This window comes from Euphorbia lathyris, chromosome 3, assembly GCF_963576675.1.
Source record: "Euphorbia lathyris chromosome 3, ddEupLath1.1, whole genome shotgun sequence".
In the NCBI taxonomy this organism is placed as follows: Eukaryota; Viridiplantae; Streptophyta; class Magnoliopsida; order Malpighiales; family Euphorbiaceae; genus Euphorbia; species Euphorbia lathyris.
Genome location: NC_088912.1, coordinates 89,618,318 through 89,634,604, shown reverse-complemented (window position 1 = coordinate 89,634,604; position 16,287 = coordinate 89,618,318). Strand labels below are relative to the sequence as shown.

The 16,287-nt window shown below is 34.4% G+C and overlaps 1 protein-coding gene and 1 pseudogene across 1 annotated transcript; both read right to left on the bottom strand.

Annotated features, from left to right (window-relative positions):
* Positions 1-1,592: 1,592 nt before the first annotated feature.
* LOC136222068 (uncharacterized) lies at positions 1,593-8,970 on the bottom strand. Its single transcript, XM_066009546.1, has 6 exons — positions 8,856-8,970; positions 5,264-5,362; positions 5,131-5,188; positions 4,548-5,060; positions 1,963-3,273; positions 1,593-1,651 (listed from the first exon to the last, which is right to left on the bottom strand). Exons 5-6 carry the CDS (start codon positions 3,227-3,229, stop codon positions 1,638-1,640), a joined length of 1,281 nt encoding a protein of 426 aa, XP_065865618.1. The 5' UTR covers positions 3,230-3,273; positions 4,548-5,060; positions 5,131-5,188; positions 5,264-5,362; positions 8,856-8,970; the 3' UTR covers positions 1,593-1,637.
* Positions 6,029-8,495, bottom strand: LOC136222769 (uncharacterized; annotated as a pseudogene).
* Positions 8,971-16,287: the final 7,317 nt, after the last annotated feature.

Genomic DNA, 16,287 nt, shown 5'->3' with positions numbered 1-16,287 from the left:
CATGATAATCTACACCAATTTGCTGATCATAACCTCGAGCAACTAATCTTGCTTTGTACCGAGCAACTGATCCATCAAGGGCATATTTAATCTTAAAAATCCACCTGGAAGTAATTGTACGTTTACCAAGCGGCAATTGCACCATTGTCCAAGTTTTGTTTTTCTCCAAGGCTGAAATCTCTTCTGCCATAGCTTTCTCCCATTGAGGTTGCCCTTTTGCTTCTTTATAACTTCTTGGTTCATGCTCTTTACTCATAGAAACCAAAGAAGCTTGATAATGATCGTTGTATTGAATAATATTGTCATCATGAATCACTTGATTGACAACAAAATCTTGTAACCACGAAGGTTTTTGAGTGACCCTGGTAGATCGTCTTGCTGTAATTTCATTTGCAAAAACTGGCATATTGTGATTAGTTGTCGGTGAGTCAATTCTGGTAATTGCCGATGAAGGAATTTGTGGTGTATTTTCTGCTGAATAATCGTCATTTTGAGCACTATGATGAAGATAAGGAGGTTGTGAAGGCTGTAAAGAGGTGCTTGCTTCAGTATCAGTGAGACCTTGATCATTATCAAGCGAAGACTGGAACAACATTGATGATGTTAAGGGCCTGTCATGTACTGAAACAATAATGTTAGACAAAAAAGGAAAAATATGCTCATTGAAATGAACATCCCTGGACACACACAAACGGTGAGTTGCCATGTTATACATCTTCCATCCTTTTTGTCCAGTTGAGAGCCCAACATAAATACACTGTTCTGACCGGTCATCAAATTTCCCTCTCTGAGGATTGTTGTTCAACACATATCCTTGACAACCAAAAATCTTCAAATCTGTCAAACTTGGTTCTTTTCCATATAACAAAAAATGAGGAGATTTCCACTGCAATACCTTAGTCGGATAGATATTGAGAAGTGTAGTGGCATATAACATAGCTTCACCCTAAAATTTGACAGACAATCCTCCTTGCTTGAGTAATGCCCTCGCTACAGTAGTCAGACTTCTATGCCTCCTTTCAACCACCCCATTCTGCTGAGGTGTGTACACACATGTTTTCTGATGCGTGATGCCATGTTTTGCAAACACTAACTGTGTTGAATGCCCAACAAATTCAGTCCCATTATCACTTCTAACTGTCTTGACTTTAGTATGAAACTGAGTATTTACCATTGTGATAAAACCATCTAGTAAGCTTGACACTTGATCTTTGTGTTTAAACAAAATAGTCCATATCACACGGGAAAAATCATCAACTATAGTCAACATATATCTATCACCACTAATAGATGTTTGTTTATAAGGCCCCCAACAATCAACATGAATCAGATCAAACACTTGCAAGGTCTTAATGAAACTTAATCCAAAAGAATTTCTAATTTGTTTAGCTCTTAAGCAGATATCACAATCAGCAAAACTAATAATAGAACTCTTAGGCAAATTGAAAACATGTGGTAATTTCTCATGTGAGAGATGCCCTAAACGTTTATGCCATAATTCGACATCAACATTATTGTCTATAACAGATAAAGACAAATCAGTTTGGCTTACAACTTTTTGAATTACATTTCTATCAAAGGAATCTTTAGCAAGATAATACAACCCTCTCTTCAATCTTCCAACTGCTAATCGTTGATTAAAATTCCGGCCCTGCAAGATACAATATGTGGTCCAAAAACATACTGAGACACCTTGATCTTGTAGTAGTTTACTAACTGACATCAAATTGTATTTGAATTTGGGAACATAAAGCACATTCAATAATTTGAAATTCTCAGCAAATAATACTTCTCCTTGATGACTGACTATTTGAGCCTCACCAGTTGGTAAAAATACTCTCTTAGGGACATCTAATTTGACTATATTCCGCAATAAACCAGCATTATATGTCATATGAGTTGTTGCTCCTGAATCAATTATCCATTCATCAATGCTAAGAGAACTTAAGCCAGAACTGTTACCTGCACATGCCCCTGCAAATGCTGAAAACTCTTGTGGAAGATAGTCCTGTGTTGTTTTCCCTTTGAGTATCCTCTGTACTTCTCTCTGCACTAGTTCTTGTACAGATTCTTTCTTAGCAGAACTTCCTTCACCTTCTTCAAAATCATCTACCGGAGAAAACTCTTGTTGCTCATGAGACATATGTGCCTGATGATTAACTGGAGCTGGACCTGTAACTCTCTTTCCTTTAAACCAATCAGGATATCCTTTAATACGGAAACACTCACTCTTCTCATGTCCTCCTTTCCTGCAATAAGAACAAAATTTCTCCTCCTTGCTTTTCACCGAGGAATTAGCATTATTACCCCGATTACCGTAATTGCCACCATTATTAGTACGATTGACATTTCCAGTTTTTTGATTGCTGAAATTTCGATTTCCAGTTGTTAAATTCACAAAATAATTATGAATAGAAACAATGGAATTAGGATTTCTCTGCTTTTCGATACGTATAAGCATCGAATAAGCTCTGTTAACTGGAGGTAGAGGATCCATCAACAATATTTGATCTCTCACATGATCAAACTCTGGATTTAATCCAAATAAAAATTGCATAAGTTGCTCTTCCTGGACCTGTTCCTGTACTAATTTCCTTGTCTCACAAGAACAAACAATTGGAGGCTTCACAATAGCATATTCATCCCACATTCGTTTCATTTTATTGAAGAAATCAACCAGAGACATACCTCCTTGATTCAAGCTACAGATCTCTCGACGCAATTGAAAAATCAATGGTCCATTACTCTCGCCATATCGTTCCTCCAGTTCCGTCCATAATTTTCTGGCTGTTGGTGCATACAAGAACACATCGGCTAAATCTCTGGACATTGCATTTATAATCCAGGAAAAAACAAGATCGTTCTCCCATTTCCACTTCTTGTATGCATCTGAGGTCTTATCTGCTGGTTCTTCATCTTGAAGAATATGATTTGACTTGCGTTTGGCGCTCAGAGCGAGCAACATCGATCTCCGCCATGGTATGTAATTAGATCCATTCAAAATCGTGCTGACAATAACAAGTCTGGGATTATCATTGCTATTGTTGACAGTTGATGAATTCGAGTTTGAATTCATCATTGAATCGCCTTCTCCTTCTCTGGAATCTGAATCGCGATTGTTATTGGAATCGCTACTTTCAGATCTCCCTTCAGGTTCACTCAAATCTTCTTCTCGTATATTTTGACTGGAATTCAATGCATCAACATACGATTTGCGCTTTCTAGTCATGAGAAATCTTTGTGATGATCATCAAAGGATCTGCCATTGTTGCTCTGATACCATGAAAGTGAAACAGAGAAAAGAAGAAGAAAGGATTTCAATATATCGACATTGCTGATAAAATATCAGCTATTTATACAATTAGAAATAAACCCTAAGGCTAATTACAATATAACTCCTTCAACTATTATTATTCTCTAACAAAAACAACTAAAAAGTCTCAAAGGAACCTGTTGTCATCATATAACACTAACAACTATTTGAAGCTCCTTAAAACTTGCACCTTCTGATGCATCACACATATATTTTAATCAATCATGCATCGGTATCCAGTTCACCATTACTTTTTTCCCCGATATTTATTGAGTTTGCAGTAGTCTACCCAAAAGTCTGGCTAATATCCATATCTAAAATAACCTTCCATCTAGTGATAATATGAAAAGCATATCCACTTTAATTCAAATAAAAGGATATTAAGAATCATTCAAGCATTTTAGCCTGATTCAATTGCTGCATTAAAGGAACTCTCACAAAAACATAAAAGTCTGTATTAGGACTGTCCTTAATTTTTACTTGACCAAGTTCACTACTGATATAGAATATGCTAATAGGCAATATAGAGGGTAATTTGGAAAGTAAGGAACATGTGATTTGGAGGGTTGTGGAGGTTAGTTACAGGAGAGAGAGAGTTTTGGGATTATATATAGAGGGGTAGATTTAGAAGGGAGCATTATTGAATATTTGAGTAATTTCATATTGGCTGCCATTTGGTAGAGAGGAGGGATTGAGTTCATCTCAATTCATTTATCTTGTTTCTCTATTGATTTCTGTTTGTCATCCATTAGTTCTATATTCCATTTATCTAATATAGATTCATGAGGTTCATTTCTTATTTTCTGTATGTGTTTGTGTATTTCTTTCACTGAAACTAATCTATGATAGTGAGAGTTGATTGGTTTCCCATTAACTACCCTGATACACTAATCCATATTCAGTTATTTTATATCAATAAACAGCTTTTCCACACACTCAACAGAGAAATCAGATTTTCGCCTCTGATAATGTTCTAACCTCTCCTTTCCATCTGCCCTTTCAACCCATTTATGCAGTTTTCTTTACAAACTATCCCTTAAGTAATGCAAGTCTTTGGTCATTGTTGTTATATATAACACTGTTTATTATGGAAAAACAAACTACTTAGTTAAAGACCATATGTAAAACATGATTCAACAACTAAATGGTTATACTTCTAAAATGACTAATCAGAAGCACAGTTAAATAGAGAATTTGAAATGATAACCACTATGCAGAACTTGTATGCATATACCTTTAACGAACCCTCAGCTATCTGTGCCAGCGCAATGAGAGCTGCGTGATGCTTCTCCCACTCTGGAGCTGCCAAGAACGGCTGCAAACTCTCAGAAGCAACAGGAACCACAGTATTTGCTTCTTCATTAACACCACAAACAACCTTTGCACAATTTGTGGAAACTTCTTCATCATCCCAGGCGCTCTCTCTCTCTCTGGCCTCAGCTAATGTAATAACAAACTCTGTAGCCAAATGCTTCGTCCCTTCCTCTAAATCTGCATTTAAAAACCTTGGCTCTGGCTCACTACCTCCACTATTTGCTTCCTTAAAAACCTTGGCTCATTAACTGATAATTCAATCAACACTTCAAGTGCTTCTTGTGCTGTTGCCTCCTGGTTTCCATTCAATGCCTCTGTTAAAGTCCGCATCATCAATGGCAACAAATCCTGAAACTTTTAGCGATCGCTATTGTTCGACAAACATTGTATGAAATTAATTGTTGCGTTTAGAGCCGCAATTCTCACATCGGCGCTGGTTGAAATGCTTAAACAATTTAGAAACAGTTCATGGAGAGTTCTTAAATGCGGAATTAGGGTTTTACCTACAAACTGAGCCAATTGCACGAAAACCAAAAGGGCCGATTCTTGTAGATTATGATCCTGCGCTGTCACGAATTGGAACATAGGCAATGAAAAAAGGTAAGAAACACAGAACTGAAGAAGCTAAAATCTCACCAGATAGATGAAATGGAGATCGGTCCAAGGCAAAGAGAGATGAGGATACGCAGAAGCCAAACTGAATTCCACAAAGACTACGTCGTTTTAAGGTAAGTACTGGAAAATTTTTTAAAATTATAAGGATACAATTGGTATCACAAAAATCTGAAATTGATTGAATTTCACTGTTCATTTCTCTTTTAATTATATAGAATAATGCTCACGTTTCTGCATGGTCCTTTTGAAATGTATGTACTTATGCTAATTTTCTATAATTCATTTTAGAAAAAAATATCTTAAAGTTTCCTAGCTTTATGTAGTTATATCACAATCATAGGGTTTCCAATCTCCATGCTATTTGCAGTTTTAGGCACAGCCCCTCTTGAGCTAAAAACTATTCTTTCAAAAAAATCTACATGAATGTTTTGAAAATCAAAGTTTCATTTTGGATTAGATGTGCTATTATTTATGTAGTTAATGTTTATGATATTTCCAATTTCATTTTAATAACTACATTAAAGCCAAAAACAACAATATCACTTTTAAATCGATGGATGCACTCAGTGGCGAATACAGAACTGCTCGGTTGGGGGTGCCAATTTAACACCAAGCCGAGCGAACCAATTTTACACCAAGCGAAAACGTTAAAAAAAGCAACGATATAAAAAGTAGTAGCTATACCAATAATTCCAATAAAAGATAATTAAAAAATACATTGATAATTAGTTCCTATTAGTAGAAGGCAACGACCTACTAACAACTTTAGAACTACCAATAGGTGGCAAGAATATTCTTCAAGGTTTCATATTCTGAAAATTTTGCAAAATCAGCTCATGATCAATATTAATGAAATTTTTTTCTCAATATAACACATCAAGCAATCTCCAAGCAAATCATCTCCCATTCGGTTGCGCAAATCGGTCTTGATAATGTTCATTGCAGAAAAACATCTTTCAACTGTAGCTGTTGCAACAGGTAAGACCAATGCTAACTCGATAAGTCGATACACCAAACGATAAATGGTGTGATATTTATGTTTCACCAACTTCTTTGCAAGCTCACCAATATCACGAAGACCATAGAATGCTTTATTCAATCTTCCATCAGTAATGTAGTTTTTAAGCTGATGGTGAAGCTCAATCAACTCAGAGAAGGAAAAATCTTCCGAATACAACCCATCAAAATAAAGCAGTCTTTCATGATCAAAAGTAGCAAAAGAATCAGAAGGATCAAGACATGTTATGCACCTAAGTAGCTCTGAACTTGTCTCGGTAAAACGTTTGTCTAATGCTCCAGAAATATCATCAATTACCTAGAATAAAATAGTTCATGAAATGATTAAATATGTCATTTATATTATTATTTCATTGTAATTTATATAAATGAAGAGAAATCAAATACCTTCAAAAAAGTGTCCGAACGAAAATGGTGGCGATACGTCTTTTGTACTCCATCAATAAGACGTCTAGCACGGCATTTAATGACATCATCCATATTAGGTACGTCTATTTCTCGTGCATTACAAAAATCAGTGGCTTCTTTCAACAAATCATCCCAACTGTCTTCCCTATATGCTTGCAAGTTATTTTTCACCAATCCAATCATACGGATAGCATTTCCTAAATTTTGATCCTTTACTTGTAGGATTTGTGATAATTCATTTGTCATTCCCAAAATATTCAACATCAGTTTTGTAACAAACACAAATTCAAATGTCACCATTTTTGCAAGCACATTCCCAGCAGCCCCTCGACTTTTCTCTTCATATCCATCCACATGTATAGTTCTAAGCACTTCTTCTATTGAATCCCACATGTCAAAAAGATGGACTAATTTTTTATAATGGGAACCCCAACGTGTATCACCTGGTCGAGCTAAATTGATTTCTTGATTCTTGCCCTTTCCTGTACAAATTTCATGGTTCTGTATTTTGTTTACTACCTTTTCATGATGTAGTTTCAGAAGAGAATCCTTCCTTTTACAAGAAGCTCCAACAATATTCACAATCATAGGAATGTAATCAAAACAGGTACTCACTGCTCCGTTTTGTGCTGCAGCAGCCACAACAACTAACTGAAGTTGGTGAGCAAAACAATGAATATAAAATGCATGCTTGTTTTCATTTAAAATGAGTGTCTTTAAACCATGAAGCTCGCCACGCATATTAGAAGCCCCATCATAACCTTGACCTCTTAGTCTCGATAGTGATAATCCATTCTTCGCAAAGAAATCATCAATAGCTTGTTTTAAACACACTGCAGTAGTTTCACTAACATGTACTACCCCCAATAAAACGTTCGATCACCTCTCCCAGATTATTCACATATCTCAAAACCATAGCCATTTGCTCCTTTACTGAACAATCCCGAGCCTCATCAACCAACAGAGCAAAGAATTTATCCCCAATCTCATTCAGAATAACTTTTCTCGTCTCACTTGCACAAGCTTCTATAATTTCCCTTTGAATTGTGGAAGAAGTCAATTGATTATTTCCTGGAGCATTTAAATCCACTACCTTCCTTACCTCTTCACTAAGGTAACTTGTATACTTGAGAAGTTCAAGAAAGTGACCTCGATGTATTGAGTTTGGAGACTCATCATGTCCCCGAAAAGGCAAACCTTCTTGCAAAAGATGTCGAATGGCACGTGCAACTGCTGTTAATCGAGTACGATAATCAACCTCAACTGCAGAACATTTCGATGATAACACATAATCAACATTCTCCCTTTGATTTTGATATTGCAACCATTTTTGTTTAGCATAACCGTGTGCACTGTTCTGACCTCCCTCGTGGCCAATAAAATTTTCTAAAGCTTTTCTCCAATTAGTATAACCTGTCTGTGTAAAGGCAGTATCCCCATATTTATTACCAGTGGCAAATAAATAACTCCATAAGCAATATGCAGCATCCTTAGACACACTATACTCTAGCCACTGATGTTTTTCAAACCATTTACTTTGAAATTTCCTATTATGTCCACCAATAAGAGTAAATGGAAAATTATGCCCACATGGTTGACAAGGGCCTTTAGCCACATACCGTCTCCTCAATGTATCTCTAACGTCACTAGGATAAGTATCAATTGGTTTACGCAATCCCGGATCACCAATTATATCTTCATTGCTAACTTCAACTTCAATACGCGCTCTTTTATTACTTTCTTGCTCAATTGGTCTCAAATTAATATTGGATGAGGATGACCCAATCGGATTTTTATTCGGTACTAACGTAGAAAAATATTTCTTCATATTTAAGACTCCTAACATGTAAAAGGATTATATTTAATCAAATCAAGTATATAACAAGTATATTATATAGCAAATTGAAATATTGGGGACCAATTTAGAAAACCCCAATTTATCAATTGACCTAATCAAAATTTAACTACCCAAATTTCAATTAATTGTAACTACAACAAATAATAGACAATCAAATAATCAATTAACTTAAAATATAACTAAATAAAAACAATAATTAGCTTAATTTAAATTCTAGGTCAAAAAAACAAATAATAAAACAAATAGCATAGCACAATTAACTAAATGGGACAAGACAAACAAATAATATATAAAGAAAGAAAAGGAGAAAAAAACAAATAAAATGCTAACCTCAAGAGATGATGAGTGGAGAGTTGAAAACCAAAAGAAAGAAAATGAGCAGAGAACAAGATGCGCAGCAGCCAAGAGGAGGACCACAACGAACAAGACAAAAGGGAAAATGAAAAGTGAAGGAGAGAAAGGTAAGTAGGGATTCATTTTTTATTTGTGGACCACCGCTCAAATTTTTTTGGCCTGTTAAGGACCAAAACGGCGTCGTTTTGGTCCTTAACAGACCAAAAAAAATTTGGCCCAGGATGGGCCTAAGTTTAGGCCCATTCTGGGCCAAATGCGGATGACTTGTGAGGCAGCCCAGCTGCTGTCTCAAGTTTGGGGGTGCTAATTCAGCACCCCCAACCTAAATCAATGGAGACAGTGGGGGTTGGAACCACCCCTACTCAGGGTGGTTCCGGCGGTGATGGACGAAATGTGTATCGTGCAAAACTAAGGGCAAGTGCACCCCATCGTGATCAAGTAATAAAGAATAAGTAGAGTATCGTTCCCACGAGGATTGTGTTTATAGCTATTGATTTTTATGAATTTCTATTATCTAAGCAATCGAAACTTGAATTGGTTGTGATACGAATTTAATGAATTTAAAACAACTAAACAAAGTAAACAAAGAAGGAAACAAAATGAATTTAAATATGATGTAAATCACTAGAGCAAGGCTTCACCTAACCTAATGTATATAATCCACATAACAATCCTATCCAAGTTCTTAAGTATTAATCTAGAGACGGTGATTATTTCCTAAAGTAATTAACCTAGCTTTGGGCCAATCAAGATTAATCCTATTTCACATACAATTACCTTAGCTTTGGTCCAGTCAAGAATAAAGATATAATGAAAGCATTAAGTTCTCTGAAATAACCCCAAAGTTAAGTCGTGAAACTAAACCCTGAAAAACCGCACCGCATAGACACAAGTCTAAACTATGTATTTCCATTAATTATCTTAGTGTCGGTCAACCAAAATAATTAATTGTAATTTAGCTAAATATTGATCAGGTATCTAACTAGGAAATTAAGCTCCATAGTTTAATTCTCTATTTAATAAATTATGAACTTGAAATTGGATTGCAAGTAAATCATCTACTTTGATTAGGATCCGCCATAGCTCTAGCTAAGGAGGTGTTAGTTCATGATAGATGGAAAGAAAACAAGAAATTTAATAGAAAACAAAGTAGAAAACATAATTAAATTAAAGAGAATAAAAGATGAACAGAGAATAAACTTTAAAATAAAACTAGAATCAGTTACAAAGGTAGAAAGGAAATGAACAAAAAGAAAACTACAAAAAGTCTAAAAGAGAGAGCTAAGAGAGTGTGGTGAGGCCTGTTCTATTGTTCCAGGTCTCCTTTCATGCTTTCCAATGTAGGTATTTATAGTTGCACATGCCTTCATGCATTCCTTGTAACTTCCAACTTTAATGCCATTAAAGAGAAGATTAATGGAGGATTGAATTCTTTGCTCTAACTTCCTAAACATATGGAGAGTTGAATTCTTCTTTGCAACTTTTTAACTTTCATGGAATTAAAGGAAGCATTGAGTATTGTAACTCCTTCTTGAGCATTCAAAGACTCTTCAAATAGTCATAACATTCCTTGGATGGTTATTGAGGAATTTATGACAATAAAGACTTATTTAAAGAGTCATGGATTCTTCATTCTTGAACTGCTACGAGATTGCAACTGGAAGAAGTTATGACCGGGCAACTTTATTTACTTCAATAATGATTCAATAATTGCCTTTTTGCCCCAAATAGTACCTAAAAACATATAGAACAAGCATTATTTCTTAAAACACAAAACTAAACATAAAACAATTAAAAAATATTAAAAACTATCGTAACATGTATGATTATTATAATTAAAATATATTAAAAACTATATGAAAATGCAAGATAATAACTTCCTCACACTTTGAACCTTGCTTGTCCTCAAGCAAGCCTTAGACTCAAAACAAACTCTAGAATACTCACTATAAATAATTCACACAATAACACGATTTACTTCACTTGGCATTCATAGATCTCAATTTCACAAGTTTGGATGAAAAACAAAAGGTTTGGACGCTCAAATATTCTAATCGTTTCTCCGCAAACCAACACAAGCAGACGTATCTTCAATCATGTCACAAAATCAAAAGGCAAACTATTTTGGTACCTCACTAGTGGTCACTCATTTCACTCAAGTGTTTGGGTGTAAACTTTATCTCTCAAGCTCTATACTAGCTTTGACTATGCTGAATTTGCATTGTCATCCAGTTGTTACCATTGTGCTTATCTAGTCAGAAACAAGATCCCAAGGTCTTTTACGGGTTGTAATGTTGGTTTAGGGACAGGTTTGGATAAGGAAAATATATGGGAAGTGAATAAACAACTAGTTGTGCAAAATAGATACAATAAGACTCGAAGCTCTCCAAAGATTAGCCGATAAACATAACATGTGCTACTGATGAGAAAATAATTTTCCTTCTTTTTTTTTATTAGGTATTAATTCCAGAACAAGGCCAGAAACAAGAGTTCTATAAGCAAGCATATGAGAATCTTTTTTTTTTATACCCACTTCTATCTCCAAGACTGCAATAAGTCTCACAATGTTGAGTATTCATCCATTTATCCTTATTCTTAACTTATGATTACATATTACAGTTCCTTGCTTCAAATGAATTTTCTAAGATTGATCGTACATGCATGAATCTCCACCTTGAACTAAATGACTCAAACCAATGCCTTTTCTTTTTTTTTCTTTTTTTTTTAATTTAATTTTTTTTTTCTTTTGAGTCTTCTTCTTTATTATTATTTTTTCTTCTTTTTTTTGAGCAATAGCACATAAAGTAGCAAAAATAATTCTCGGCTTTCCTATTTTCCACAAATTTTGAGCTCCCTAAAACATTCCTATTTGTGCACAATAATTGTAAATTCACGGGTGAGAAAAAGGGTATTTAAGACGTTAGGGGTTTGTAATGTGGTGAAACAAAGAAAGTGGTATACGTAGGCTTCAACGGGGCTTAACTAAACACGATGTAAAAGGGTTTTGGGTTTAAACAAGGAAAAATAAGTTTTAACATTAACAAAGGGCTACACTTAATTGCCTTGATCACGCCAAGTTCCAACTAGATGCACAAGGTTTCGACTAGCATTTGATGCAAATTCTATAGACAATAGCAAGTATGAGCACACTCAAGAAAAAAATAAACCGAGCAATATGTAATAAAATGCTCAAATATTTGGTCTCAAAATCTCACATATGTTCGGGTTAATATTTGTACCAAAAAGTTTAACCAAATGACAAGTTCAATGCTTATTTTCAGTGCACAAGTGTAGTCTCCGGAACTCCCATTTTAATCTAAAGTTCCTCAGTTTCGTAATTCTAAAAAAAATGTAATTTCAAAATTTATGACTGCCATGGTGAAGTTTCATCCTATTAAGGGTCAATTGTTTACGAGTTTTCTTCCTAAGTCCATCTCAAATCCTTAAAAAGCAAAGACAATGATTTTAACATGTAAGGAAGCATGCAACTAAATGAAATTATCCTAAAAAAACAATAAACACAAACATAAACAATAAATAATAAAAACTTAACTAAGATAGATAAAACCTTTTTTACCATTCCTCACACTTTAGAGCATGCATTTACTCCCAAAAATGCGATAAAAGGTAAAGTGAAAAAGTAAAAGGGTTAAAGAAAAACTCCCTTAAACCAAAGGTGGTAGAGGAGATGAGATCTTTCACTTTAACTGTTGGGCCAATTTGTTTCTGTTTTTCTTTTTTTTTCTTTTTGTTTTGTTTTAGTTTACCTGCAAAAAATAAAAAAAAATAAAACTTACGTTAAAAAAATATTGTAAATAAAAGAGAAATTAAGAAAAGAAAAAAAAATAAAAAATAAAAACTCGGGTTGTCTCCCGTTAGCGCTAAGATTATAGTCGTTTAGCTTGACTACAAACCTCCCTTTTATGTAAATGAATGAAGCATTATGAGGAATCCAAATTCTTTAATAAATATTCCATGAATGCAAATTGGAGTATTTTCTTTAAAATAAATCAATAAAATCCATGACATAAATTTGTAAAAGTTATAAAAGAGTTTAGATGTCTCCCTTTTTGACTCGTTTGGTAAGTCATATAATACATAAAATTCGTCAATCAGGGTTGTTTCAAACTCTTCAGTCATGGAAATCTGCACCACAAGTTCAGGTGTGGTGGTCTCATCTATTCGGGTGATGGTACTTTCAACTTCATTTGAAATTTCCAGCTCTTTTTCTCCTATTGATTTATCTTCACAACTTATCACCAAACATATATCTGAACATTCCTCAAGGACTTCTTCATGTTGAGGTTCAATCAAGTTATATGCTTCACTCGAAAAATCTGAATATGGTTCATCAGTTGACGTAATTACAATCAGATCTTCTAAAGTTTTCATTATATTTTTCTGAGAAGCATCGATATTTTTGGTAAAAGTCTCCAATGAAGAGAATTTATTATTTATCTGCTCAATAATATCGATTATTTCTTTCCATTCCTCATACTCAAAATTTGGTGATAAGGCTTGAGAATCTTGATGATAATCATAACCATTCTCCCAATATGGGGAAAACGTGCTTGAAATTTCTTCTCTAGGCAGCTCATATTGATAATCCATATAGCAAGAATTAGTACAAAGATTTGGATTTTGATATTGACAATCTAGTTCAAAATGTAAACCCCCGCAATGTATACATGCCGCATCGCGAAGAGACACATCCGGAAAGTTATCCTTCATAAACATCAAAAATTTATCCTCATTGGCTTGAGCTTGCATCTCTAAGTGGTTGTTGAATATTGGAGCATTCAACCACCATGGATAACTAATTTGGTCCATCACCTTGCAAAACAAACATAAAAGAAAAAAAAGTAAAAAGGAACAAAATATAAAAAAAACGCTTAAATTAATAGAACTTCAACTAAATCAAAATTATAAAACAAACAATCCCCGGCAACGGCGCCAAAAACTTGATGGACGAAATGTGTATCGTGCAAAACTAAGGGCAAGTGCACCCCATCGTGATCAAGTAATAAAGAATAAGTAGAGTATCGTTCCCACGAGGATTGTGCTTATAGCTATTGATTTTTATGAATTTCTATTATCTAAGCAATCGAAACTTGAATTGGTTGTGATACGAATTTAATGAATTTAAAACAACTAAACAAAGTAAACAAAGAAGGAAACAAAATGAATTTAAATATGATGTAAATCACTAGAGCAAGGCTTCACCTAACCTAATGTATATAATCCACATAACAATCCTATCCAAGTTCTTAAGTATTAATCTAGAGACGGTGATTATTTCCTAAAGTAATTAACCAAGCTTTGGGCCAGTCAAGATTAATCCTATTTCACATACAATTACCTTAGCTTTGGTCCAGTCAAGAATAAAGATATAATGAAAGCATTAAGTTCTCTGAAATAACCCCAAAGTTAAGTCGTGAAACTAAACCCTAAAAAACCGCACCGCATAGACACAAGTCTAAACTATGTATTTCCATTAATTATCTTAGTGTCGGTCAACCAAAATAATTAATTGTAATTTAGCTAAATATTGATCAGGTATCTAACTAGGAAATTAAGCTCCATAGTTTAATTCTCTATTTAATAAATTATGAACTTGAAATTGGATTGCAAGTAAATCATCTACTTCGATTAGGATCCACCATAGCTCTAGCTAAGGAGGAGTTAGTTCATGATAGATGGAAAGAAAACAAGAAATTTAATAGAAAACAAAGTAGAAAACATAATTAAATTAAAGAGAATAAAAGATGAACAGAGAATAAACTTTAAAATAAAACTAGAATCAGGTACAAAGGTAGAAAGGAAATGAACAAAAAGAAAACTACAAAAAGTCTAAAAGAGAGAGCTAAGAGAGTGTGGTGAGGCCTGTTCCATTGTTCCAGGTCTCCTTTCATGCTTTCCAATGTAGGTATTTATAGTTGCACATGCCTTCATGCATTCCTTGTAACTTCCAACTTTAATGCCATTAAAGAGAAGATTAATGGAGGATTGAATTCTTTGCTCTAACTTCCTAAACATATGGAGAGTTGAATTCTTCTTTGCAACTTTTTAACTTTCATGGAATTAAAGGAAGCATTGAGTATTGTAACTCCTTCTTGAGCATTCAAAGACTCTTCAAATAGTCATAACATTCCTTGGATGGTTATTGAGGAATTTATGACAATAAAGACTTATTTAAAGAGTCATGGATTCTTCATTCTTGAACTGCTACGAGATCGCAACTGGAAGAAGTTATGACCGGGCAACTTTATTTACTTCAATAATGATTCAATAATTGCCTTTTTGCCCCAAATAGTACCTAAAAACATATAGAACAAGCATTATTTCTTAAGACACAAAACTAAACATAAAACAATTAAAAAATATTAAAAACTATCGTAACATGTATGATTATTATAATTAAAATATATTAAAAACTATATGAAAATGCAAAATAACAGGCGGCCGTAGGGGCCCGGGCACCTCCAGGCCCCCCTGTCTCCGCCCCTGAGGAGGACCACAACGAACAAGACAAAAGGGAAAATGAAAAGTGAAGAACAGAAAGGTAAGTAGGGATTCATTTTTTATTTGTGGCCCACCGCTCAAATTTTTTTGGCCTGTTAAGGACCAAAACGACGTCGTTTTGGTCCTTAACAGACCAAAAAAATTTGGCCCAGGATGGGCCTAAGTTTAGGCCCATTCTGGGCCAAATGCGGATGACTTGTGAGGCAGCCCAGCTGCTGCCTCAAGTTTGGGGGTGCTAATTCAGCACCCCAACCTAAATCAATGGAGACAGTGGGGGTTGGAACCACCCCTACTCAGGGTGGTTCCGGCGGCCGTAGGGGCCCGGGCACCTCCAGGCCCCCCTGTCTCCGCCCCTGGATGCACTTCATTGTTTTTTTTTGTGGAATTATTTGCCAAGTTAAGTTAACTATATTGTAGGTTTCAAATTGTATATAACTTAAGTTTCAAAGCCCGTGCTTAGTTTTTCATTGGCAAAAAGTATCTGAGCTGCTGAACTTTCATTTTTTGGTTCATTAATCCCTTAATCTTTTATTTGAATACATTAAATTCTTTATAATTTATTTTTTTTGTCACATTAAGCCTTACTTACAAAATTAGTAATTTATGAACATCTAATTACATTAAACAGACGTTATTAACTTCATATGTCTTTGAAATTGTAAAAAAAAAAATATTACGGTTTGAATTAAAGTTTTTACAATTTTTCTATAACCAAATTACATATCAAAAACTGTTTTTAAATAGTGAAAATATATAAATTTTAAATGCATGTGCAATGAATAACATTATGTTAATCAAATTTTATGTTCAAATATTTTTTTTTTGTCATCAAGGGCTTAATATGATAAAAAAAAAAGATCAGAGTTTAATACATTTAAATAAAAGA

Coding starts and splice junctions, on each gene's coding strand:
- LOC136222068 (XM_066009546.1), bottom strand. CDS start 3,229: ATGACTAGAAAGCGCAAATCGTATGTTGATGCATTGAATTCCAGTCAA.